Source organism: Macaca thibetana, chromosome 9 (genome assembly GCF_024542745.1).
Source record: "Macaca thibetana thibetana isolate TM-01 chromosome 9, ASM2454274v1, whole genome shotgun sequence".
Taxonomy (NCBI): domain Eukaryota; kingdom Metazoa; phylum Chordata; class Mammalia; order Primates; family Cercopithecidae; genus Macaca; species Macaca thibetana.
Genome location: NC_065586.1, coordinates 16,509,169 through 16,535,464, shown reverse-complemented (window position 1 = coordinate 16,535,464; position 26,296 = coordinate 16,509,169). Strand labels below are relative to the sequence as shown.

At 45.6% G+C, this 26,296-nt stretch overlaps 1 protein-coding gene across 2 annotated transcripts in view; it reads left to right on the top strand.

The window, feature by feature from the left end:
- Positions 1-19,055, top strand: part of RSU1 (Ras suppressor protein 1) — a 349,246-nt gene extending 330,191 nt beyond the window's left edge. For both annotated transcript variants that reach the window (XM_050805414.1, XM_050805415.1), the window contains one exon: positions 18,476-19,055. In XM_050805414.1, coding sequence (XP_050661371.1) covers positions 18,476-18,578 — 103 coding nt within the window. In that variant the 3' untranslated portion in view covers positions 18,579-19,055. The remainder of the gene's footprint in view (positions 1-18,475) is intronic.
- The last annotated feature ends 7,241 nt before the right edge of the window (positions 19,056-26,296 follow it).

Genomic DNA, 26,296 nt, shown 5'->3' with positions numbered 1-26,296 from the left:
TAGATTTGAGAACAGCTTAGCCTGTGAATGGGAGAGCTGCAGCCATCAGAGGACTGAAGATGAACTCAGTCCCCGTATTCACGTTTTCAATTAGTCCGAGGGAGCTGCCTGTTCAGGACCATGGACAGGGCAAAAAATAGTTTGCGCCTTCCTCCAGGCAGCATGGTGGTGATTATCTTTGGCATTGACTGGCATGGTCATGTGTTATATTCAGTGAAAACCAGACTCAGAAAGTGACTAAACTTGTTGGTAGTTTCATATCCAAGGCCTCCTCCTTATGTTCTCTGCCATTTGCTATTTTCCTCAAGCATACATATTGCAACATTTGAAAAATATATATCTCTTTGGAAAGAAACTGTGTTTTCTCTAAAACTTTGGGCACACAACCATAAGGCATGTTGCAACTCTGTGGCTTCAACCACATTTGAATGGACAACCCCAGTTCTGAGTGTAGCGTGGCATTGCCTTGGTTTGCTGAGCACCTGTTCGATACCCGCTGAGCACTCTGTATTTCTGTTGTTTTGTCCTCCCAACAACCCTATGAGCTATGTGCTATTATTATCAGTCCTATTTTATTTATTTATTTTTTTTGAGACGGAGTCTTGCTCTGCCTCCCAGGCTGGAGTACAGTGGCGCGAGCTCCACTCACCGCAAGCTCCGCCTCCCGGGTTCACGCCATTCTCCTGCCTCAGTCTCCCTTGTAGCTGGGACTACAGGCGCCTGCCACCGTGCCCGGCTTTTTTTTTTTTTTTTTTTTTTTGTATTTTTAGTAGAGACGGGGTTTCACCGTGTTAGCCAGGATGGTCTCAATCTCCTGACCTCGTGATCCGCCCGTCTCGGCCTCCCAAAGTGCTGGGATTACAGGCTTGAGCCACCGTGCCCGGCCATCAGTCCTATTTTACGGAGGAGAAAGCACTCTGAGAGAGGTTAGGTAACTTGTCCAAGGGTACCCAGCTGCCAGAAATCACTAATGAATTTCAAAGTCATTTCTACCAGTCTGCTGTACGTTGTAACTTCCACACAGGTGCTGAACATAAAGAGAGGTTCATTCATATTCATTCTCTCTCATTCTCTCTCACTCTCTGGAAAAGCAGCCTGGGTAGTAAGTCTGTCCAGAACCCTTGCTTTCAACCAGTATTCATGAGTCATGCCAGTCTTGCTTGCTGTGTATTTTAAAGTTAACTCTATACCGGTGTCTCCCATGAGAAAGGGTTTACTGTCACTGTTAGCTGGAGGTGCAGATGGCAGCCCGCAGTACATGGGAGTTACAAGCAGAGCAAGAGAACACAAAGAGGCCAGTGGGTCAGGGGCGGTCTTGTTGCAGGAAAGCAGCAAAGTGGTATTTGGAAACAAATCAACAGTTGTCAAAAGAATAATGAAGACATCTGTGGGAACTCAGTAGCAGCGTTTTTGGATCTCACCTTTTCTTTTCAGTTGTGTATTTCTAAATTTTATGAGAAAAAAATACCTCAACAAAGAATGGGGAAGTTAAAAAAATATAATTGGCCCTATTATAACCAGGGGATTTCCTGTTTGTTTCCTATTACTTCTAAGCAGTGTATTATCTTGTTTATAAAAGCCTGATTGGGACGTCCCTCCTCCTGGCCACTGCAGCCGGTTCTGGAGACTTCCCTGCAGCCCATCTTCCCTGGCAATGGGCCCAGAGGCTAGACGTAGTATGGCCACTCGAGAAGGAGCACAGCTGAGTGAGGAAGTCTGGCCCACCGTGGAAATGGCAAACTCTTGAACGCACCCAGCCTGTAGCCACTGCTGCTTGAGCCCCTAGGGAGGGCCTCATGGGTAATGCACTCTAGCCAGGCTGGGCACTGGGACCTTTGGCTCTTAAAGCTGCTTTTATGTTTTCGTGCTTTGGGGAAAGAGAGGGACTGAATGTATTTTCTCCAACCAAGTAGCATTTAGGGGCTTCAGGAGTTAGTTATTCATCTTGGCCTAAAAACCTTTCCAGTATCACAACTATTACAAATAATTAAGGATATTGGGAAAATCTCTAGGTAAATGGGACTCTTGGTAACAGATTTCCTGTGTGTATCCTTCCTTACTCTAAACCAGCATGTCTAGCCTTTTTGGCACCAGGCACCAGTTTTGTACAAGACAGTTTTTCCATGGACCAGCAGGGTTGGGGGGAGATGGTTTGGGGATGCTTCAAGCACGTTACATTATAGTGCACCTTATTTCTATTATTATTACGTTGTAATATATAATGAAGTAATTATACGGTACACCATAGTACAGAATCAGTGGGAGCCCTGAGTTTATTTTTCTGTGACTAGACAGTCCCGTCTGGGGTTGATGGGAGACAGTAACAGATCATCAGGCATTAGATTCTTGTAAGGAGTGTGGAACCTAGATCTCTCGCATGCGCGGCTCACAATAGGGTTCATCCTCCTGTGAGAATCTAATGCTGCCACTGATCTGAGAGGAGGCGGAGCTCAGGCAGTAAAATGAGCAGTGGGGAGTGGCTGTAAATAAAAACGAAGCTTTGCTTGCTCGCCTGCCACTCACTTCCTACTGTAAGGCCCAGCTTCTAACAGGCTGCAGGTAGGTACCTGTCCACGGCCCAAGGGTTGGCCACCCCTGTTCTAAAGTATTAAAAGTAACCAAGTGCCAGGATCACAGGAGAGGGGCCATCAGCCTTTAAAATGTCTTTCATCTAAGTACAAAGAAGTGGCTCAACTCTACCATATTCAGCTTGTCTATATCAGCTGTGCAGTAGCATAGCCACCAACTGCAGGTGGCTGTTGAGCTGTTGAATTGTAGCTTGTCTGACAGACAGTGTGCTCTAACTCTACAGTATTCACCAGAGTTCAAAGACATAGTACTCAAAAAATCATTACATTTATGCAGTAAATTTACTAAATTATTCATCATCAAATTACAGATAACATAGATCAGGAATCATTTTTAAATTGATGACATGTTGAATTTATATTTTGGCTATATTGGGTTAAATAAAATATGCTATTAAAATTAATTCCATCCAGTCTTTTTTACTTTTTTTAATGCCACTACGAGAAAATTTAAAGCTACATTCATGGCTCAAATTATATTTTGGACAGTGCTATTCTGTAGAGATGTGTGGAATATGGAATGTCTCTCTGCAAATTGGATGTACTAATGTGTGTTTAAGAAGATTTTGGAAACAGCTTATGAGGAGAGAAATTAACTCACTCGAGGTATTCAGTGCAGCAAATACTAAATAAAAGAGGGCTTGTTTTACCTTTTTGGGGAGATACGTTGGATGGAAATATTCTTGGATGATCGTCGTTCAGGGACGAATACTTTTCCATGAGAATATTGTCAAGGCAGTAGGAGTCGATTGTTACGGAACATGGTTTGTGGACGTTTGAAAATAACTATGGTGCACACATTCCTTTGGAATGTTCCATCCAGTGTCATCGTACGGGGCCTGGGAGGTGCTTCGCTTTGCAGACACCTGCTCCTCTGGCATCTCCACTCCACGCTTTTACTTCCACCTCGCTCTCACCAGCTGTATTTAGCATGCTCTAGCACCTTCCAGAGGTGTTTTGTGGGTGAGATTCTTAGATGAAGCACTTGGAATTCTTGGATGCTAGGGGCTGTTGTGACAAGCTTCGGCTCTTCCCTCCCCGCCCACGGCCACAGTTTTGCTTGCAGCCTACGGGGCCTGTTGGGGGCATGAAGCGGCTAAGGCTCTCCCCTAGCCAGAGGCAGCTCCTGGAGGAGGCAGTGCCAGGGTCCCAGTCAATTCCTTGCTGATGCATGGAATCTTCTCATAGATCATTTTTAACATCAACCTTAAACCACAGACATCTTTATTTTTAAGCTTTTTGCACTTGCAGACCATAAGTTTTTCTGAGACTCTTAAAAATCTGACTTTAGGCTGGGCACCATGGCTCACACGTATAATCCCAGAAGGTCTGAGGAGGAGGTCTAAGGCCAAGGTAGGAGGATCGTTTGATGCCAGGAGTTCCATATTAGCCTGGGCAATATAGTAAGACCCTATCTCTACAAAATATTTAAAATTGGCCAGACATAATGATGCGCACCTGTAGTCCCAGCACTTTGGGAGGCTGAGACAGGAGGATCTATTGAGCCCAGGAGTTTGAGGCTGCAGTGAGCTATGATCGTACCACAGCCAGGGCGACAGATCAAGACTCTGTCCCTCAACTAGGAGGAAATGGATGAAAATTATTAAGTCTGCTGACTCTACCCAGGGCTACAGGTATTTTTTTAAACTTTAAACTCTTCATTCTTTTTCACGATTTTTTTTTTCCCCAAAAAACTCAGAAATGTGAAAGTGAAAAAAAAAGAAGGATGGAGTTCAAAGTCTCATCTCCTGTTGCACTCTCGGAGATGCCTTCTCCATTAGCCCATTGCTGGGTATTGACTTGCTCCTAAACACCACTTGACCCTTTCTGCACACCAGCATGTTCTCTTGCCCACAGAGCTGGGCTCCTCCCTGTCACTGGCCAGTAGCTCAAAGATAGGCATCCGGATGGAGGAGAATCACAGATGAACTTGAGATGCTGTGTTTGTGGCTAGTATTTGCCACTTCAAAGAGAACACGGCTTACATGGGGAAGTTTGTCTTTGCCAGGGAAGTGGAAAAAGGTACCAGATGCAGTTTCTCTGAGCTGCCTCTGCCTAAAGCCCACCTGGAGGATAAAGCACATGTACATAGCTGGGTATTTTTTGGCATTGATTCCTAAGGATTTAAAAAATATCATTACTCTATTATGTTTTTGTTTTTAAATAGACACGGGGTATTACTGTGTTTCCCAGGCTGATCTTGAACTCCTAGGCTCAAAGGATCCTCCTGCCTCAGCCTCCCAAAGTGCTGGGATTACAGGCATGAGCCATTACACCTGGCCTGCTCCATAAGTGGAACGTGATTCACCTTCCAGAAAATTCATGGGCGATGGAGGAGGGGAAAATAATACAATGGCTGTCTAAAGTCTTATGATAATGGCTGGGTGTGGTGGCTCACGCCTGTAATCCCAACACTTTGGGAGGCTGAGGCGGGTGGATGGCTTGAATCTAAGAGTCCAACACTAGCATAGGAAACAAGGCAAAACTCCATCTCTACAAGAAATGCAAAAATTAGCTGGGTGTGTTGGCATGTGCCTGTAATCCCAGCTACTCAGGAGGCAGAGGTTGCAGTGAGCTGGTACCACTCCATTGCACTCCAGCCTGGGCAACAGAGCGAGACTCTAAGAAAAACTCATGATAATTATAGATTATCATGCCATAATCTAACCAGAGCACAGAAGGAATCTTAGAGGTACAAGCCTTACTTGTAGAGTTACCTGTAGAGTTTCATGTAACATGATTTGGTTAAGGGGTAAATATGTTAACATTAAAGTAATGTGCTCTACAGCGTTCCTGGGCAAAGCATGTAAGTTCCATTCAGATGCCCAACCCTGACCAGGTTGAATCCTCTGCCTGGAGTGCTCTATTTTAGTGAGGTCTGGCACAGAGCGCCTGCTCAGTGGGTGATATCTGCCGTGGATATGAGATGGGGAGTAGCAGTGCTCAGGCTAGATTGTTACCACCCCTGTTTAGATTCAGACGCCTCATTTTCTGTTTGGGGAAACACAAATCACCCTGCTAGGGGATGAATCCCAAAGCCTTCTGAATTCCAATTTACCATTCTTTGCCCTGTACTCTGAAACTTATAGGCCTGAACTTAGATTGAATGTGATGTCCAGCTTTCCACTGACGTGGTATATTAGTCCATTCTCACATTGCTATAAAGACATACCTGAGACTGGGTAATTTATATAGAAAAGAGGTTTAACCGGCTCCTGGTTCTGCAGGAGGTACAGGAAGCATGGCGACTTCTGCTTCTGAGGAGGTCTCAGGAAACTTAGAATCGTGGTGGAAGGCGAAGGGGGCAGGCACACCACATGGCAGAGCCAGAATGAAAGAGTGCAAGGGGGTCGATGCATGCTTTTCAACAACCAGATCTCGCGAGAACTCACTCACTATCACGAGAACAGCACCAAGGGGATAGTGCTGAACCATCCATGAGAAACTACCCCCATGATCCAACCACCTCCAACATTGAGGAGTATAATTCCACAGGAGATGTGCTGGGAACACAGACCCAAATTGTATCACATGGCCATGTGTCACCTGCTGTGGTGAAATCATCAGGTCACCTGGGCAGAGAGAAACTGAGAGGGAGGGACAGTGCCAAGAGCAGATGGCCAACAGCCACAAATAGGGAGAGGAAGAGGATTATCAGTAGTGATACTACTACCATTAGGTATGGTATGCTTTTACCGTTTGTCCTTATTGTGAAAACAAGACAAAGCAAAGGCTTCTCTCCTAGATACTGGCATCCCTTTTCATGGGACACCAGAGCTGTGTAATGTCACTACATCTAGAGCCACGGGACAATGTGTGCCCCACATGGTTTCCTTCACATGATATTGCTTAAGGCTTCAATGACGTAACATATACAACGTGGCAGAGAAGCTTCCTGTCCGCACGCTACGGAAGTCCTGCCCTGGCGATTATCAGCTTAATGACTCAGAAGTCACGAGCGACCCTCAGCTGCCCGTATGGGAGCCTCGTGTGGCCAGGAAGACTCTCACCCTTCCATGATAATAAAAATTCATTCTGATTTTTTTTCCCAACAGAAAGGGAAGAAAACATTACTTTTAGGTTAATTTTAGTTGAGCCTGGTGACTTGTACCTGTAATCCCAGCTACTCAGAAGGCTGAGATCACTTGAGGTCAGAAGTTTGAGACTAACCTGGGCAACATAGCAAGATCCCATCTATAAAAATAAAGTTAAAAAAATATATAATGTTAATTTTAACTGAATTCTTTTATAAATAACTAGTATCTTAAACTAGTTCTTATTAACATTAAAAATAATTAACATTCTATAAAAGTCCTTTGTACCTTAAAGGAATTTAGTAGAATCACCCTGGTCACGGTACTTTAAAAAAGTATCCACAAGAGGACAATGGCCTGGCTTCCCAAAGGCCTCATGAAGTGGCACTGCAGCACCTGTATTGAGTACCTGGTCTTCCCTTTAGCCTTAGAAGCCCTGCAAGCTGGCAAGGTGCGCCTGTAATCCCAGCACTTTGGGAGGCTGAGGCAGGAGGAACTCTTGAAGCCAGGTGTTTAAGAGCAGCCTGGACAGCACAGTGAAACCCCCCTCTACTATTTAAAAAAAAAAAAAAATCAGACAGGCATGGTGGCACGTGCTTGTGCCAGCTACCCAGGAGGCTGAGGCAGGAGGATCACTTGAGCCCAAGAGGTGGAGGCTACAGTGAGCCATGATCGCACCACTGCATTCCAGCCTGGGCAACAGAGTGTGACCCTGTCTCAAAAAGGAAAGAAAATGAAACCCTGCAGCAAACTGAGGAAAATCACATAAGGGGAGGAACCAGAATTCCACAAAAGAGGATAACTGCCCCCAAAGACGGGAACACTTGCCTCGGTCTGCACAGCACACATCCCTTTGGTAGACAGCTCCAGGCGGGAAGCTGATGGTAGTCACCTGATGAGTGTGGAATTGAGGACATCAGGAAGTGATCCTGAGCTCAGATGTTCAGTCACTCCATATTTTGGGGGTGACAATTGTGTACGAGGCAGCAGGCACTGGAGAAACAGAAGTGATTTAGGCCTAGTCCCTGTCCCAGAGGCACTAATGATCTAGTTGGGATCCGTGTATCTGGATACCTATAATACTTCCTAGTAAACACAGCTGTATATACTTTCATTCAGTCAATCAACAAACATTTCTAGTGTGTCCCGGGGACAGTGAACAAGACAGATAAGGCTCTGGTGCTCTAGGAATGAACCTTCTATCAGGGGAGGCAGGAAACAGACATCAAATAAATAACTAGATGGTGATGAGTGGTGTGATGGGAATGAACGTAGTCAAAGATAGAAAGTGTGGGCAAAGACGACCGGGCTAGGGAACTCACATTTGCAGTAGACCAGAGTGATGGTGTGTTCGTCAGGACTCAGCATTGCTTTGATTACAAGGAACACAAGGCCTAAGAGGGAGGGGGATTATTTGATGATTTTACACTAAACATCCTCCAGCAATACAGCTGACTTTAGGCATGGGGACCCACACAACGTCCTTGGGCCCAGTCTCTGTCCTTCCCTTCTGCTTTGCTGGTTTCTCCTCCAAGCAGGCTCTCTCACCACAGTGCTAGGACAGGATACCAGCAGATCTGGGCTCATCCTTCCTACTTCAAGTAAAACAGAAAAGAAAGGACTTTTCTTCCCACGCGGTTTGAGCTCCGATATGAGGCCTGTTTTTCTCGTTGGCTCTCTTTGGTCCCATGCTTGTGTGTAAACCAGTTACGGTACCCAGGGTGACAGGACACCCTGACGGACCTAAGGCTGAGTCATGTTGACACCAACATCAGGGAAACACAGCCAGACCCCGGAGTCTGAACGCCTGTGGTCACATCACAGTATTTAAACTCTGTGCCTCTGTTTCCCCACCTGCCAAATGGGAATGGTAGTAGCGCCTGTCTCAGGGGGACCTTGAGAGGAGCTTTCCAGGTAGAGTGAATCGCAATGGGAAACAGAAGCCCCTGAGGAGCTGGGATCAGGGGCGTGGAGGGTCACGGCAGAAGATATGGAGGTGAGCTGGTCAGAAGCTGGACCGTGCAGGTGTGGATCGCGTGTTCTGGGTGGGCAGTGCCACGTTGTTTTCGGTGATTCCTCCTAGACACATAGTCCCGCCAGGGCATCCACAGAACTCACAGCCGCTGGTCCCCACTGCCTGCATTTTCTCCCCCGTTTTCAGTGCTGACTCTGGTGGGCAGATTCTCTTTCCAGCTTTGTTGATATCCCTGGTCTGCTTAGAGTCGAGACGCGCTGGTCTGGGAGTTATGCTGGTGTTATTTTGGGTGACTTTTCATGTTTCTGCTTTGATCTATTCTATGTTGATTTTTATTATTTAACACGCAGGGGAAAACCTTATTTCCCCATACATTCAAGTTTTGGGGTGGTGCCTCACTCTTGCCCCGACCAGAGTCATCCCCAGCTAATTCTGTGTTGGCAGGGCATAAAATCGGAAGCAGGTTATGTTAATATGGACCAAAGTGGTCATTGGTGACTGCATCCTATCATCATCCAGCTAGCTGTTTTAAGAGGTCCATTAGATAATTACTATTTAGGTTTTGAGAGCTAGATTCAAGTTAGTGGATTTTCATAGTAGTGTTTTTGGAGAATAATTTTTAAATAGGTAAATTGCCCATACGAAAATAATTCCTTACTTCCTTATATTTATGAATAGGTTTGTGTATCGCTGTATTACAAGCACATATACAGTTGGATGTCTCTTTTTAATATCTGCAGATGCCAAGTACTAAAATAATTATTTCTTTTCATAAATAAAAGAAATCCACTCCAGGTATGAAGTCTGTCAGAGAAGTAGCTTGTTTGGGAAACTTATCAGTGCCCTTGGACTGATTTCCTTTTTGTCTTTGAGTTTATTCTGGAAATTGCAACATTTAGCACTTTGCAGTTTAATTTAAAAGGATTACCTATTTTCTTAAATGCTTAAGCAGGGAAGCAAGTTGCAGTTATTGATTTTTCTCTGCATGTATTCCGTGAAAGCTCCTTCCCCGGGGAACATACCTCCTGAACTGCTGGTGACAGCTCGGACCTCTGATACATAACCAAAGACCTTGCCTAATATCCTTGCAAGTGCTCCGGGAATTTTTATTAAGTAAAAGCATCATTAGAGTAGACAGGATGATGAAGTTTAATGAGCATCTTTTGTGCATGATATTGTTAGTTTTGCTCTTCCAGAATCCTCATTTCTCCCCTTCAGTGGGGCAGATCGTGAGCCTAAAATATATGGCTGTTTTGAAATCTGCCTTATATATTATAGCCTATTTTTCATATAGCTTGCTATCTGTCTTAAGCCAACTACACATTTCCTTGTGGCTGTTTATATAGATGCCATTTGCACATGCATGTTTATACTTTCTTTCTCCACTATGTTGGGAACAGAAAGCAGGTTATAATGGAGAAGAATGTGACAGACACGCGCTGCCATTCGTAAATTGCATGGAACCATCTCTTGGAGGTTTGATCTCAAAAAAAAAATCATTTCCTTTTGAATTAATGAGACTTCTCACAGGAATTAGGGTAACTGTTAATTTTTTTCTTTCTTTAGGGCTCAGCAATTTACGTGCTCAGGTTCTGTCACCAGCCCCTGATAGATGCCGGATAGGAGAAATAAGGCTATTGCCAAGTGCTTATTAATAATCTCGGCTTCACACTTTGTCCGCAGATCTATTTGTGGAGATTTTAAATTTAGGATCCTACCAGAAGATTACAGATTAGAAGCAAAATTATTTTTCTCCATTATTTTCACTGGCCATATCCTGCGATTTTAAAATTGGTTCTTTTCTTGGTCTGTATGAGGACTTGCCATGGAAACACCCAAAACAACAGTAGGGATACATATGACACGAGCAAACGACTTCAGAACAGCATATTGCACCTCTCATATACCTGGCATTCTGAAAGACAATATTTACATAGCACACAATGTGTTTCTAGCAGTGCCTGGAGTGTATAGACTACAAAAGAAGTTAAGCCTGCACTCCCTGCCCTGCAGAAAATGGTAGACTTCTTAAGAAAACAAAACCAAGATGGGAGATGAGGTAACTTAGTGCTTTAAGAGTTTGGACTTTGGAGTCATTGCCTGGGTTTATCAGAGCCTCAAGCTGCTAAGCCTCAATTTCCTCATCTGACAAATAATGATCATAATAGTAGCTTCCTCGTTGGGTTGTTGCAGCAGTGAATAATGAATGCACATTAGCTGCATTGGAAATGTCGTGCTATGATCACAGCACCCTGCTGATGTTTTGAGATAACATGCCAAGGTCAGGAGTCACTTTATGTATCAAGGACTTAGGGATGAGATCCTGATACATCCCGTAGGGCTTTGTGACAGCAGAATGGAGAAGGTGAGGAGGAAGCTGTGTAAGTCCTCAAGGCCTCAAAATACGGACAGTTGCAGAGGGGACCTAAGCAGGCATTCCTGGCAGTAATAACACAGATAAGCAGCAACAACAGAAACAAGCCAAAAGGAATGTTGGCTGTCAGGAAAGGCTTATCTCAGGCCTCAGATTGATTTAGCCCTCTTTTCATTTTTCAAAACACTTCGGTGAGCCCAGGGCAACCTGATTATCAGTTCACCCGCCAGGTAGATAATGGGCGAATACTCCCCTTTTCCAGTTCAGATGGCAGAGGTTCTGGAAAGATACAGGACTCTGAGGCTACGCAGCTAGTAAGTGACAGAATTCACACTCCATCTTTCCTGCATGCTGCCCTGCTTGCCTTAGTGCAGAGAGAGAGGACATTGGGCGAGCCAGGTCCCCCAACCGCTTGCGCTGTGGCTGCTCTGTGCCAGGTGCCAGGCTGGGCACCCCATCCAGCAGCCAGAGGTTGCTGTTTTTCATGCATGCACCAGGAAGAGTTGTGCAGACATCCTGTGTAGGACACACTGGGAAGGGAAGTCACCTGCGTCAGGAAGACCAAGGAGGGAACCATTATAATAACTGAATGGCCATGTGACATGGGCCTGATTAGGAGAAAAAAGGAATGGATGATGGAAATAAGAATAAACGAGGTACCATAAAACAGCTAGTTAATGAGTTATGGATCTTTAGAGGAGCTGATGAAAGCTGTGGTCCCTTTCTGCTGAAATATACACATACAACTTTAGAGTTTCAGACACTTCTGGGGTCCTAGGCTAAGAACGTCTACTGTAGAAGAAACTAAACTTCTATCAGACCTGATTAGTATGGTGACCAAAAAAGAGAGAATGTCAAAATGACTTCAGCATCTGCTCCTGAAGTTCTAGAGACATGGAGGGACAGACCTGTGGAAGGTGGGGTGAGGGACTCTTCCCTGCCTTTTGGGGTTTGATAGCCAAATTGTCCCAGTGGGCTGAAGAGGATGAGGACTTGGAGAGCGGCTGCTCAGAAACAATCATGAAAGTTATAAAATTAGATGGGAAGAAGACACAAAGACACACAAGGACCATTGAGGTGTCCAGAGAGAAAACAAGAATCAGGGTGACATCCTAGAGCCAAGGGAGAACATTTTTAAGAATGAGTGGCTTGGCGGAGGGCATTGCGGGGGAGGAGGGGCGGTCTTCCTTGCTGCCGCAGCAAAGGGATGTGAGACCCTTGGATCTGACGTAAGACTCAGTTTTTTCAAAAATGAAGATGCCCGCATTAAATAAAATCCATGTATCAGCCAGGCGCAGTGGCTTACGCCTGTGATCCCAGCACTTTGGGAGCCCGAGTTCAAAACTAGCCTAGCAACATAGTGAGACCCCCATCTCTACAATAAGATTTTAAAGTAAGCCGAGCATGAGGGTCTGCACCTGTAGTCCCAGCTACTTGGGAGGGTGAGGCAGGAATCCCTTAAGGCCAGAGGTCAGTGCTGCAGTGAGCTGTGATCATGCCACTGCATTCCTGGGTGACAGATCCATACCCTGTCTCAGGAAGAAAAAAAAAAAATCCACGTGTCGTGTGATAGAAAATCACGCATAATACATACTGCTTACAAAAAGAAAATGTTGCAAAAGTTATTCTGAGTACAGTAGACTGGAATTTTTTGCTGTACAATCTTAGCCATCCATACATGGCAGCGGTCAGTTGCAAGGAGCTTGAAGCGGCCTGTCTGCAGGCTGTTTTCACAGCACACCGGCGAGGTCACCAGCCTGCCGACCCAGGCGGTCTCCAGGATCATTTCCCAGTGATCCTTCTACAGGTGGGCTTCAGCAGGGTTCCTGGGGTGGCTGCTTAGGGCAGGGCCCACTCCCGCGTTGGTGTTGGGGCTTCACAGTGAGATATAGACCCCCTGTGAGCCTAGCTGTCTGGTTCACTCATCTCCCACCACTGAGAGCATTGCAGGCATCTCATCTTTGAAACCATTTTCAGCAACAGAAGCCTATTCATCAGACTCTCAAGAGCAATTGATCCTCTCGTGTCACTTCAGAGTGCTCTTTCTCGGTTTTTCCCACATCTTAATTGTCTCCCAGCTCTCTTCTCCAAATCCTGGGTTTCAGGGGAGAGAAGATGTTCTAGGGCTCCATGCCAAAGGGTTTCCTCCAGTTCCTGGGCTGAGCATTTTACCCACCAGCCACTGCAGCCCCATGGGTGACCTTGGGCCAGGCTCCCTTTATCACTTTCCAGCTGGCATAGCTGAGTGGCAGTGGCAGTGCCCGCCGAAGCTTTCCCAGAAAGATCTGCACCAAAGTGCAGATTCTGGGCAGCACGAGGGCGTGGCAGCAGCCTGCAAGAGATGGAAGGAGCTGGCCCTGGTAGCCTGCGTCAAAGAAGCTTCCTGAGAGGTTAGAGGCGGCAGCTATCATTGTGAAATGCCTACTGTGTGCCCAACGAACAAGAGCATTTCCCTAATTTAATCTTCTCCCAAACCCTCCATGGTAGCTGGGAATCTTCATCTTCCTTTTGCAGATGGAGACATCAGACTGTTGGAGGTGAGCGAGGTTCCCCAGGGCACACATCATTCAGGACCAAGCAGGGTGCGGAAGGCAGAGGTGATTGTCAATCTCAGAGACTGTTCTCCAGGAATCCCCAGTGCAGGGTGCACTGGGCTCCTGTAGGGCCAGACAGGTGCCACGTGAGCAGAGAGCTGCGGTGGCCCCGAGGGTACACGCTGTCTCGGAGGGGACAGTGGTGCCAGGGTCTGAGGGATGGTTGGGGTTTCCCAGGTGCAGGAGATGGAGAAGCTGTGTTCACCAAAGCCCTGGGGGAAAAGTACAAGTTACGAGAGGTCGGGACAAACGTTTTTCACCAATGCTGGCACTTCCCCGCATGGCGCTGTGTGGTCTGGCACTGTCTTTCCTCTCAGGAACTGCAAGGAATAGGATGTCTTTCAATGGCACTGGCTGCTCTGTCCTCTGTAGTCAGTCACTGCTACAAATTCAATCCAGGTACATGCAAAACACAAGCCACAGTGTTAGCTTCAGAGGGTGGGGCGACAGGGACCAGCCAGTTCATACTAGCAAGGGGACAATTTGCAAACCTGTTTTCACTTCCTCTCATAAAAACTACACCCATTTTTCCTTTGGGACACACCTTGCCTCTCTGAATCTTGGTTCTTTCATTTTTCCATCTTTCTAATTTACCCCAGAAATTCATTTTTCCTATTGAAATTAAGCAGAATCCTCATGGACAGGCCACCCTGTGAGGCCCAGAGAGGCTCAGCTACTATGTGAGTTCTCTACTGCTGCTCTAACAGATTACCAAAAACTTAGTAGTTGAAAACAAAACGAATGTATTACCTGGTAGTTCTGGAGGTCAGAAGTCTGAAACCAGTGTTGCTACATTGCATCTTTCAGATTCTAGGGAAGAGGTTTCCTTGCTTTTCTGGCTTAGACAGACCACCTGTGTTCCTTGGTTCATAGCCCTTTCCCCCATCTTCAGAGGCTGCAGTGTAACATCTTCAAATCTCTTTCAGTCTGACCCCCTGTTTTTATTTTTGATTGATTGTTAAGGTCTTGCCCTATGGCCAGGCTGGATTGCAGTGGGGTGATCATGGCTCACTGTAGCCTGAAACTCCCAAGCTCAAGCAATGCTCCCAGCACAGTCTCCCAAGTAAGTAGCCGGGACTACAGGTGAGCTCCACCGCACCTGGCTAATTTTTTTTTGTACTCTTTGTAGAGATGGGGTCTCCCTATGTTGCCCAGGCTGGTCGCAAACTCCTGGCTTCAAGCAATCCTCCCACCTTGGCCTCCTAAAGCGCTGGGATTACAGATGTGTACCCCTGCACCTGGCCCCTCCTGCTGCTTTCTTATAAGGGCCCTTTTGATGACACTGAGCCCACAGGATCATCCAGGATTCTCTTCCCAGCTCAAGGTTCTTAACTAAGTCATGCCTGCAGAGTCCCCACTGCCATGGAAAGTAACAGTCACAGGTTTCAGGGATCAGATGTGGCCACCTTTGGGAGCTGTGATTCTGTCTACCACACTTACTTGCCCAATTGAGGCCCCGTGGCTCGTAACTGGCAGAGCCAGGAATGCAACACCAGACTGTGGAGTTTGTTGTGACTACACCGCCACTGCCGTAGCCACATCCCCGTGAAAATGGCCACTTATGGCCGCTTAGCAAAACGCCAGCGCTCCTCTGCCCACACAGCTGGAGGAGGTAAAGGATCGTGCGGCGGACAGCAGCGTCATCCAGCCCTGCCGATGACTCACTGAGGAAGTGGGCCATGCATTTAGCTCTGTCTTAGTTGCTTGCTTCAAAGAGGATTAAAACCTTTGTTCCAGCGGTGTTTGGGGATTTAGCGTTGATAGAAAATACCGTGTTATTTTGCAGGGGAAACAGCCCTAAAGAAGGAAGGTAATCATATAATTATTTTGATTTAATCACTCTTGACTGTAACCCCACGTCTGTCCTACTTTTCGGCAAGCACTCGCTGGCTGCTTCCAGTAGGTTTGCCATGGTGCTGGGCTTACCGAACCAGCCTGCAATGAAGACAAATGACATCTCTAGCTTCCAGATAAAGAAACTGAGGCATGGAGAGGGAGGCGAACATTGGTAATCATTTGCCCAGAGTCAACAGCTAATAAATGTAAAAAGCAGGATTTGAACAGCAAGTTCAGGGCCGCCGGCTCCCACCTGGCCCTTTGTAGTGACTTGCTCTGCAGCTCCAGGACGTTCAGACCCACACTGGGATCTGAATGTAAAAAGGCAGAGACTGAAACACGAACATTCCAGTTCACTCCGAAAAAGGAGAAGAGCCCTGCAGCTTTTGCAACCCCTTCTGAAATTGCTTGCCTGGATTCCCGTTGTCAGGGCCCAGCTGAACACCCACCCCTTCTGGGAAGCCCCCACACCCACCTCAGCCCTTCCCTCATTCAAGACATGACACGAAGAAGGGCCTTGTCAATTCCTTTCAATTCCTACTGCTCCTCTCCCTCTGCTAACCTCTTATCATTGCCAAGACCCTTTCCTTACACTCAAGTATTGCTAGGTTTCCATGGGCATGAACTGTGGAGTCATCTGTCGGCTTTTAGAATCCTTACGGTTTAGAGGCCAGGTGCGTGGCTCACGCCTGTAATCCCAGAACTTTGGGAGGTCAAGGTGGGTGGATCATTTGAGGTCAGGAGTTCGAGACCAGCCTGGCCAATGTAGCAAAACCCCATATCTTCTAAAAATACAAAAATTAGGCAGGCATGGTGGCAAACGCTTGCAATTCCAGCTGCTTAGGAGGCTGAGGCACGAGAATCACTTGAACTCAGGAGGCAGAAGCTGCAGTGAACTGAAATAGTGCCACTGCACTCCAGCCTGGGTGACAGAGCAAGACTCCATCTGAAGAAAAAAAAAAGAATCTTTAAAGTTTGAAACTATCTTTGAATAAGAATATACATACATATTTTTTTGCTCTGTGCAGATAAGGGGTTGGGAAAGAGGGAAGATCTCTGAGGCTATAAGGAAGCTGTGTGTATCGCTGAAGCTGGGACAGGGCTACTGTCTCCATTACATGTGCAAAAAGACCTCTAAATTCCTACAGATGTGGAAAACCAATTTCCAGGCTCTCATGTTCTGTCTAGTACATATGGAACCTTCTTGATGCATAAGAATGGCCTCCCCTTTTCCTGGAGAGCAACCCCAGCACCTGGCTGGATGTGTACACCCTGGCTCGTAGGTCTGTCTCTGGCCAGCTCTGAACCCTGCGTTCTGTACTCCGTGAGAGTGACTGTCGATGGAACCTGCTTGTACCGCCTCCAAGGTGACACTTGGAAGACTAGAATAGAATACAGCATGGCCTCTCAAAACCATAGTGTCCAGCTTTCCTGGATCACAAAATCAGTTGGGCAGTTCCATCTGCCAGCCCTTCCCCTCTGCCGGTCAGCCATGGTGCAGATGTCATCCAGAACACTAGTATTGGAGGCCAGGCACAGTGGCTCATCCCTGTAATCCACTTTGGGAGGCCAAGGCAGGAGGATTGCTTGGGGCCAGGAGTTTAAGACCAGCCTGGGCAACAAAGTGAGACCCCATGTCTATGAAAATAATTTTTTTTTGGCGGGGCATCGTGACTCAAGGCCTGCAATCCCAGCACTTTGAGACGCCAAGGTGGGTGGATCACTGTAAGTCAAGAGTTCAAGACCAGCCTGGCCAACATGGTAAAACCCCATCGCTACTAAAAAATGCGAAATCAGCTGGGCGAGGTGGTGCATGCCTGTAAGCCCAGTTACTCAGGAGGCTGAGGCAGGAGAATCGCTTGAACCTGGAAGGCGGAGGTTGCAGTGAGCCAAGATCACACCACTGCACTCCAGCCTGGGCAACAGAACGGGACTCAGTCTTAAAAAAATATATATTTTTTATATATATATATATATATATATATATATTTTTTTTTTTTAAATTAGCTAGGCATGGTGGCATATATGTGTAGTCCAGCTACTCAGGAATTCTGAGGCGTGAGATCACTTGAACCCAGAAGTTTGAGGCTGCAGTGAGCTATGATCGTACCACTTGCCCTCCAGCCTGGGGAACAGAGTGACAGAGTGAGACACTCAAAAAAAAAAATGCCAGACGCCAGTATATGCTAAACAGCCCAAGACGCCGGCATCCAGAGTGTGTGTATATTCCTCGTGTGGATACTGGAGCTGGGGCCACCTGGTACAGGGACGTCAGGCTCTGTGCCAAACCCCATTCATAGCGACTACAGGCTGTGGAGCTGGGTATGCCCTTGCTGTAGAGGACCTGAGACACCTGCCAGGCTCTCTTGGAGACACAGTTATATCAATAAAAGGAGATAAGTTTGAGCTGTATTTATTTTAGGGTGGCTTTTGTTTTAATCAGAATTACTCATAAATTATCGATTAATTACCTTCTACTGTTCAGTTAAATCCTCTCAGCCACAGAGGCAGCTTCGCTGTGCAATGAATGCCATCCACCGTAATTATAGGGCACTATGTCAGCATTTAATCAGCGGTACTTATTAATGTGGCATTGACATGTGTTAGCCCGCCCCATGCTATCTATCATGGGTGAGCAGCCAGCACAGATTCGGACACCATTGCTCTCTGTCCCATTAGCCAGCCCCTGGGCTTTCGAGCCAAGCATCATGCTCACTTTTCACTAAATAGACACTCTGTCTCGTCCATTCCATTCCATTTTTATCATTGTCGACTTAAACACTCATAAGCTTTTGAACTTCAGTCCAGAACGGCTGAGCAGGGCCTGACCAGTTCTCCCAGTGAGTGTGAAATCCCAAGAGACTGGTCCGTGATCGGGCGTCATGGCATGGCGTGCATGTATAACAGAATTTTATATTCAACACAGCATATGACCTAGAGAACACAGAAGTGATCTTTTGGTTTCCTTTGGCTTACTATTTCTGGAGATTCTTCTATTCCTGAAAGCTCTTCCAATGAAAGCTATGTTGTGTTGGCAAAATAGATCTGATGGTGTCCTTTCTCTGTCTTTGCAGCCTCTATGGCAGACACATGCAGGCCAACCCAGAACCACCAAAGAAGAATAATGACAAATCGAAGAAGATCAGCCGGAAACCCCTGGCAGCCAAGAACAGATAAGGAAGGGGTTGGCATCGGCTGGCCTTCCAGCACCTTCTCTCTCCAACACTTTGTTCTCTCTTGCTCTGTCTCTCAAATAAACACAATGCGTGTGTGGCCTTTTTAATTTTTCTTTTCACTCTCTAATGCTTCCCACCATACCTTTTAGATTCTTTTGGTAGGTGGGAGATTGTTGTAAGGTCTTTAAACCATTTCCATTTGTTTCTTTAAAATTACGAAAAGCAGGGAACAAAGCTCTTATTCAACTGCAAATTCCATAGTGGGCTCAGGCTTTTGTTGAATAGACATCACAAGGTTGCTTATTATCAAAAGAATAATTAAAATCATGTAACCATTTAAATGTCACTGTTAACACTTTTCACTCTTTCTGTTGATTCACACAACTCATTATTTTGCTTTATTAAAAATCTTCTTCGCCACCGAGATATGTTAATTTAACTTACAAATGATTTTAATAAAATCTTGAGTGAGTTTGTATCACATGTTACTTGTTGACCCAGAATAAAAGAACAGTCTGATCTTGGGGTATAACACATTTTCATTTACTTTTCTCCCCCAAAATCATCTTATCCAATTTTATTGGTTATACATGATAAACTTTTCATGAAAGAAATGCAAAATTAAATCACAGTTCGTTTCTTCTCACATTAATTTGTCAAGTTTTTTTTTTTTTCTTTGAAGACTTTCTAAATTAGGAAGCAGAAAAACAAATCTCTAGGAGATTCTGCCAAAGGATTTTGGAAAGTAGCATTCCTTCGCCGAAGAAATGGTGATTTCTGCCAGGGGCTGGTAGACAAGAACTGTGAAAGGGAGAGAGAAAAAACCTCAACTATGTTTTTTGTCACGGCAGAAAATCTGCTCACATCAAAGCATTCTTCTAAGCGACTTCGATGCCAAGGAAGTTGTGTAAATGTGCACACGCTACACCACACCCAGGGTGGAAACCACAGTTGCAGAGTCATTGATCAATCAATTGTTTAACATCTGTGAGGCAGCTTTCCTTCTCAACAGGGAAACCTATGACAATGAAAAATGCAAGCTCAGGTTTTGTGCTCACTGAAAGGGCTGCCAACCCCAGAAGGCCTCCCCAAAAAAAAAAAAAGTGTGAAGATGCACCGTCTTTTCAAATGGCCTGGGAGAGGGGGCCTACCCTTCTCTGCTGTGTCCTTTCAACTTCCCAGTTGAGCTCCCAAGACCAGGACGCACTGGGGCGTAGAAAAATCCAAAATCAAAATCAAGCAACAAGTTCTGAGTTAATTAGGAAACAGACTTTGCATTTCAATCAGAGAGGCCAGAGAGCAAGGTCTAAACTTCTAGCTTCTAGACAACTTTCCTGATAGAACATTTAACTGTGGGAAGAGGCTTCCCCAGGTCCCATCTATCCCTGTTTAGGGATAGAGTTGATAACATTTTTGTAGGTGGCATGTTTGCCTCTACCTGAATTTTTTGAATTGATTTTTGAGCTTTTGAGATTCCAGGAGGGAGGACAAGGCCTCTGCTGTTGTGGATAGGAAAGGCTTAACCTAAAATTAAACCAGCAACGAAGCATTAGTAAAAATCTAACAATATGAAGGGCTCTTATGAGTGATTTTTTTCAAAAGATGAAAACTCCAGAAACGCACGGGAATGAAATACCTCCCAGAAACATGAAGCAATCATCGAAGACTCACTGGTAATATTTTTTAAAAGTATACAAATCAAAGCAAAAATAAGCATGTGTAACAATGAGAAATGTGCAAATATCTTTTAAGGCAGTACTAAGTGCAAGAGGAGTAACATGAAATAAACATTCTTTCACACGGCTACTGGGAATATAAATTTCTCTCCAGAAAGGTCGTGGCAGTTTGACGATAGGTGGCAAAACCTGAAGATTGTGTACTTGGGCACAGAGTTTTTATTTCTAGGAATGTATCCTGAGGAAATTATTAAACTGCAGTGTTTAGAAATTGTCCGTATAGCATTGTATACACAAGAAAAACAGACAAAAGCCTGATGCCTGTCAGTGGAAAAGAGGTTCAATGAATGATGGTGTATCTGCATGAGGTTTCCATGACATTAAAAATTGTTGAACAATGGCCACGCACAGTGGCTCATGCCTGTAATCCTAGCACTTTGGGAGGCCAAGGTGGGAAGATTGCCTGAGCTCGGGAGTTCTAGACCAGCGTGGGTAACACGGTGAAACCCTATCTCTACTAAAATACAAAAAATTAGCCAGGCGTGGCAGTGTGTGCCTGTAGTCCCAGCTACTCAGGAGGCTGAGGCAGGAGAGTTGATTGAACCCAGGAGGCAGAGGTTGCAGTGAGCTGAGATTGCACCACTGCACTCCAGCCTGGTCGAAAGAACAAGATTCCATTTCCAAGAAAAAAAAATTGTTCAACAATAAGGGCAAAGGGAGAGAATCATAACATCTGATTAAATAGAAAAAGCAAGATTTTTAAAACGACCTATGTAAGGATGGTCCCAGCTGTGTCAAAAGGAAGCTGTTTATAATATGTATGCATAAAAAATTAAATAGAGATGGAACACAATTTTAAGGCAGATAAATTATCTCCGTATTGCAAACTAAGACTTTCTAGAATTTTACTCATTCTGTAAATTTTTTCTAATGAACACATATACTTTTGTAATCAGAAAATATTAAATACATGTATTTTTCAAAATGAAATTGGTATGTCATGGTATGTTATGCAATCCAGGAAATACATAAGCTCAAGGCATAATATGAAATGTCAGGAGGGTTTTTTCTCTTTTTGTTGCCAAAATGGGTTTCAGGTCTCTTCCTACAGTTTTTAGTTACTTGATATCTGGATCAGCAAACAAAATATCCAAAGTTTGAAAGGTGGCCCCTTTTGTTTTTTGTTTTTGTTTTGTTTTGTTTTGAGATAGAGTCTCACTCTGTCACCCAGGTTGAAATGCAATAGCATGATCTCAGCCCACCGCAACCTCCGCCTCCTGGGTTCAAGCAATTCTCTCCTGTCTCAGCCTCCTGAGTAGCTGGGATTCAGGCACCCACCGCCACGCCCAATTAATTTTTGTATTTTTAGTAGACACGGGGTTTCACCATGTGGGCCAGGCTGGTCTCGAACTCCTGGCCTCAGGTGATCCATCCGCCCACCTCGGCCTCCCAAAGTGCTGAAATTACAGTCATGAGCCACCGCGCCTGGCTGAAAGGTGGCCTTTTCACCAAGATAATCTAACCTTTTCGCACAATGATGAAATCAGCTCTCCCCATTGATGCCTTGCAATCCGGTCTTCCAAGTGCTAAGAGCCCACGTGGGAACCTGCACATATATTTTTATTCCTCATTTGAAACTTCTTCCCCAGGGTTTCTCCCCTTTATGAAAAACACTTGCCTTGCCCACGTGGCTAGGTATCTTAGAGATGTTATGCAAAATACTTTCATGCACATAATCACATATGGTTTGTGCTAGAGCCTTGTGGGATAGGCAAGGCAGGTTATTTGAGAATAAACTGTATAAAGGTTCTCAGATCTAGGAGAGAAGTGTTTCTCTTTATTTGCTGGAGGTGATATGTTTATTAGGAGTCTATTGATTTTTTTTTTTTTTTTTCAATTAAGGTAGGAGCAAGTAGAAAAAGTGGATGGGCCATTTGGCCACAAAACCATTTCTCTAAGCTTTGTATCACCCCACGTTGGGAAATACTCCTGTGGGATAAAGCAGCAGGCCCCCAGTCACATCAGGTTCGCCCTTTGGAATAGAAGCGACTTGTACACCACTCTGCAGAAGTGAATCTTCACTTTGATAAACTTGAAGAGAAATCCTGTGACTGCATAGAGAACTGACTTGCCCCAATCATTGTGTCCGTATTCACTGAAAACAGAAGTTGCCCCTGTCCATGTTTTATCCTGTACTTTTACTTCCTTCTACAGACTCTGTACTCAACACGTTTGTTGCCTCGAATTGCAAAGTCAAGTCACTAATAGTTCAATTTCTAATAAAGCTTCATAGTCATAATATCCCATAAGTACCGTGTTAGAAAATCCTCTAGACTCTACCTGTAAAACAACCCAAACTGAAGACTTTGCACCATCTTCTTCCATGCTGACCCAGGTCACCCTGCCCTCTTGCCTGCTCCACTCTGGTATCCTCTGGTGGGCCTCTTGCTTTTGCACTGAGATCTCCAGGCAACAGAGCACATCTTTATATGCTGACATCACATCAGGACGCTCTTCTGCCCCCAGTCTTCCAGTGAAGTCCCCTTGTGTCTTTCACTCAGAGTGAAAGCCTAGGTTACCAGTATCTAGGTTACCTCCACTCCTCCAGGTTCTTCCCCTTAAGATTTTTGTGCAGTTGATTCTTTTCTAGAATGTTCTGCCAAATATGGACCTATAACTCCTTCACCAACTTCAAATCCTAGTTAAAAAGTCACTTTCTCAACAGAGCCTCCCCTGATTACCCTGCTTTAAATTTGCAATTTATTTGGTCAGTCACCTGCCTCCCACCCCCAGTGCAGTGGAGGCTCCTCCAGGAAAAGGGTGAGCCAGCTACAGTTCAGAGGCACCCAGACGCCAAACCTGGTCTACACCTGTTTTTGTAAATAAAGTTGTGGGAACACAGCCATTCCCATTCATTTACTTAAGGTCTGTGGCTGCTTTTTTTTTTTTTTTTTTTTTTTTTTTTTTTTTAATTTTGGAGGTGGCGTCTCCCTTCGTTGCTCAGGCTGGAATGCAGTGACACAATCTTAGGTCACTGCAACCTCCACCTCCGGGGTTCAAGCCGTTGTCGTGCCTCAGCCTCCCAACTAGGTGAGATTACAGGTGTGCACCACCAGACCCGACTAATTTTTGTATTTTTAATAGAGACAGGGTTTTGCCATGTTAACCAGGCTTGTCTCAAACTCCTAGCCTCAAGTGATCCATCTGCCTCAGCCTCCCAAAGTGCCAGGATTACAGGCATGAGCCACCATGCCTAGCCAGTCTGTGGCTGTTTTTATGTGACGACAACAGAGCTGACTGACTGAGAGACCCTGTGGCTCACAAAGCAAACGGTTTCTACTATCTGGCCCTTTCCAGAGAAACTTCTGCGGATTTTTCTATCAGCTGTTACATCCCCAGCACCCAGAATGGTGCCCTGTATACAACAGGGGCTCAATAATGATTTAATTGAATAGACTACAAATTGGATCATTGTGATTTGGATGATACAAAGCTAATATTAAGGTAGAGGGAAGGGAAAAAATCCTAGACATTCCTTTTATACTTTGTCATTCAAGGCTACTTTATCAAAGCTAAATTCTCCTAAAGGAAAAAAACCTGTGAATATTACTACAGGCGAGAGTTTATGCAACCCTGTAAGAGTTCAAACCTTTACGTGAATGTTTGGTTTTCCTTATAATTACCCAATTGTTTCATACCTGACCATTTAGCCTTCCTCAAACAACCATCAATTTCTTCAGTAACAAAACCAGAAAGGGCTGGCACCCCAATTTACCTGTATGAACCCAGAAGAAGGGTTCGTGTCAAAGGTGAAATCCAAACTGCCCTTGTCAATGTGAGTCAATTCAGATGTTTAGAAGCAGCAGAACTGGCAAGTAAAGTGACAAGTCTCTGTTCTCTGGACGTTTTATGACCTGAAATCAGGCATTAATCATGTGTGTATCTATTTATAGTATCATGTGATCCTACCATATATGGTGTGTCCTTATTTTTATAATTGATCTTCCCATCAATAACAGCTTTGGGAGATTCCTGGTCTCTAACATCATGTTTCAGTTAAGACTGCATAAACATGTTCCTCTTTCTTACCACATGCTTATTTCATACACAATAGAATGTGGTGATTTGCCACTGTTAAGTTTCCCCCTTAATCTATTTTCTTCTACTAATAATAGCACTCATTGATTGAAGCCTGTTCATGTATCAGGAACTTTGTTTCCTTTCATTCTCACTCAATGGACATCCTCACTTTGTGGGAAATTTGACCTCCGAGCAATTAAGGAACTTCCTGCAAGAGCCCACAGCTGGCAAGTGGCAGAGGAAGGATGCAGAAGAACATGCATTTGACTCTAGAGCTAATGTCCTTTCCTCAATCCCACATCACACTCTGCTGTCAATCAAGACTCCCTTGGCCTATCCAAAGGCAGCAGTTTTCCTTCCCATGACCTCTTAAATTGGAGTTTCTGCTTTTGAGCTCCTGAAGCGTTCATTTTATTAACACATTTAAGTTACTGCACGATGACAGCTTTACCTCATTTCTATAAATGACAGACCTTTGGTTTCTGCTGTCTCTGTTCCCCATGCTTGGTCAGGCAACAGCATCTCTCTGATGGTTCAGTGATGGATCGAGCAAAGCAGATAAGCCTCACTTCTGAGAATAAGTTTGCCCTTTCCCCGTCTCATCCAGAAATTCACTTCCCACACTGTCCTATCAATGAACTATTTTACTCCAAAGGGGATTCCCTCATATGACCCACCCAAAGAGTAGCGCTTCCTGAAATAGGTAGAAAGTGGCTTTGGGTTTCATTTTGAAGCAGGTTTGGGTTGGCATGATCAGATCACCTGGAGACTTTGTTTTTAGTCATTCAATCAGAGACAGGGCTGGGTGAGGTGGCTCAACATCTGTAATCCTAGCACTTGGGGAGACCACGGTGGGAGGATCACTTGAACTCAGGAGTTAGAGACAAGCCTGGGCAACACAGTGAAACCCTGTTGCTACAAAAAAAAAAAAAAACCCTTTTTTTAATTAGCCAGATGTGGTGGTGCATGCCTGTGGTCCCAGCTACTCGGGAAGAGAGGTGGGAGAATCACCTGAGCCTAGAGATCAAAACTGCAGTGAGCTGTGATCTTGCCACTGCACTCCAGCCTGGGTGACACGGTGAGACCCTATAAAAGAAGGAAAGGAAGGGAAGGAAAGAGAAGAGAAGAGAAGGGGAGGGGGAGGGGAGGAGAAGGAGGGGGAAGGCAGGGGAGGGGAAGGGAGGGGAAGGGGGGGGGGAAGGGAGGGGAAGGAGGGGGGAAGGGAGGGGAAGGAGGGGGGAAGGGAGGGAAGGGGAAAGAAGGGGGAGGGAGGGGAGGGGAGGGGAAGGGAGGGGAGGGGAAGGAAGGGGGAAGGGAGGGGGGGGGGAAGGAGGGGGAAAGGGAAGGGAGGGGAAGGAGGGGGAAGGGAGGGGAGGGGAAGGAAGGGGGAAGGGAGGGGAGGGGAAGGAGGGGGAAGGAAAGGGGAAGGGGGAAGGAGGGAAGGAAGGGAAGGAAAGGGGAAGGAAGGGGAAGGAAAGGGGGAAGGGGAAAGGGGAAGGAAGGGGGAAGGAAAGGGGGAAGGAAGGGGGGAAGGAAGGAAGGGGGAAGGAAAGGGGGAAGGAAAGGGGAAGGAAAGGGGGAAGGAAGGGGGAAGGAAAGGGGGAAGGAAAGGGGGAAGGAAGGGGGAAGGAAGGGGGGGAAGGAAAAGGGAAGGAAAGGGAAGGAAGGGGGAAGGAAAGGGGGAAGGAAAGGGAAGGAAGGGACGGAGAGGAGAGGGAAGGGAATGAAGGGAGGGGAGGGAATGAAAGGAGGGGAGGGAATGAAAGGAGGGGAGGGGAGGGAAGGAAAGGAGGGGAGGGGAGGGGAGGAAAAGAGGGAAGGGAAGGAGGGAAGGGAAGCAGGGAAGGAAGGAAGGGAAGGAGGGAAGGAAGAAAAGGAAAAAAAAATCAGAGACTGAAGAGAGATCCCATCTCATCCATCCTGGTCTCACAGCTAGTGTAGTACCTGAAACCTTGGACATTCA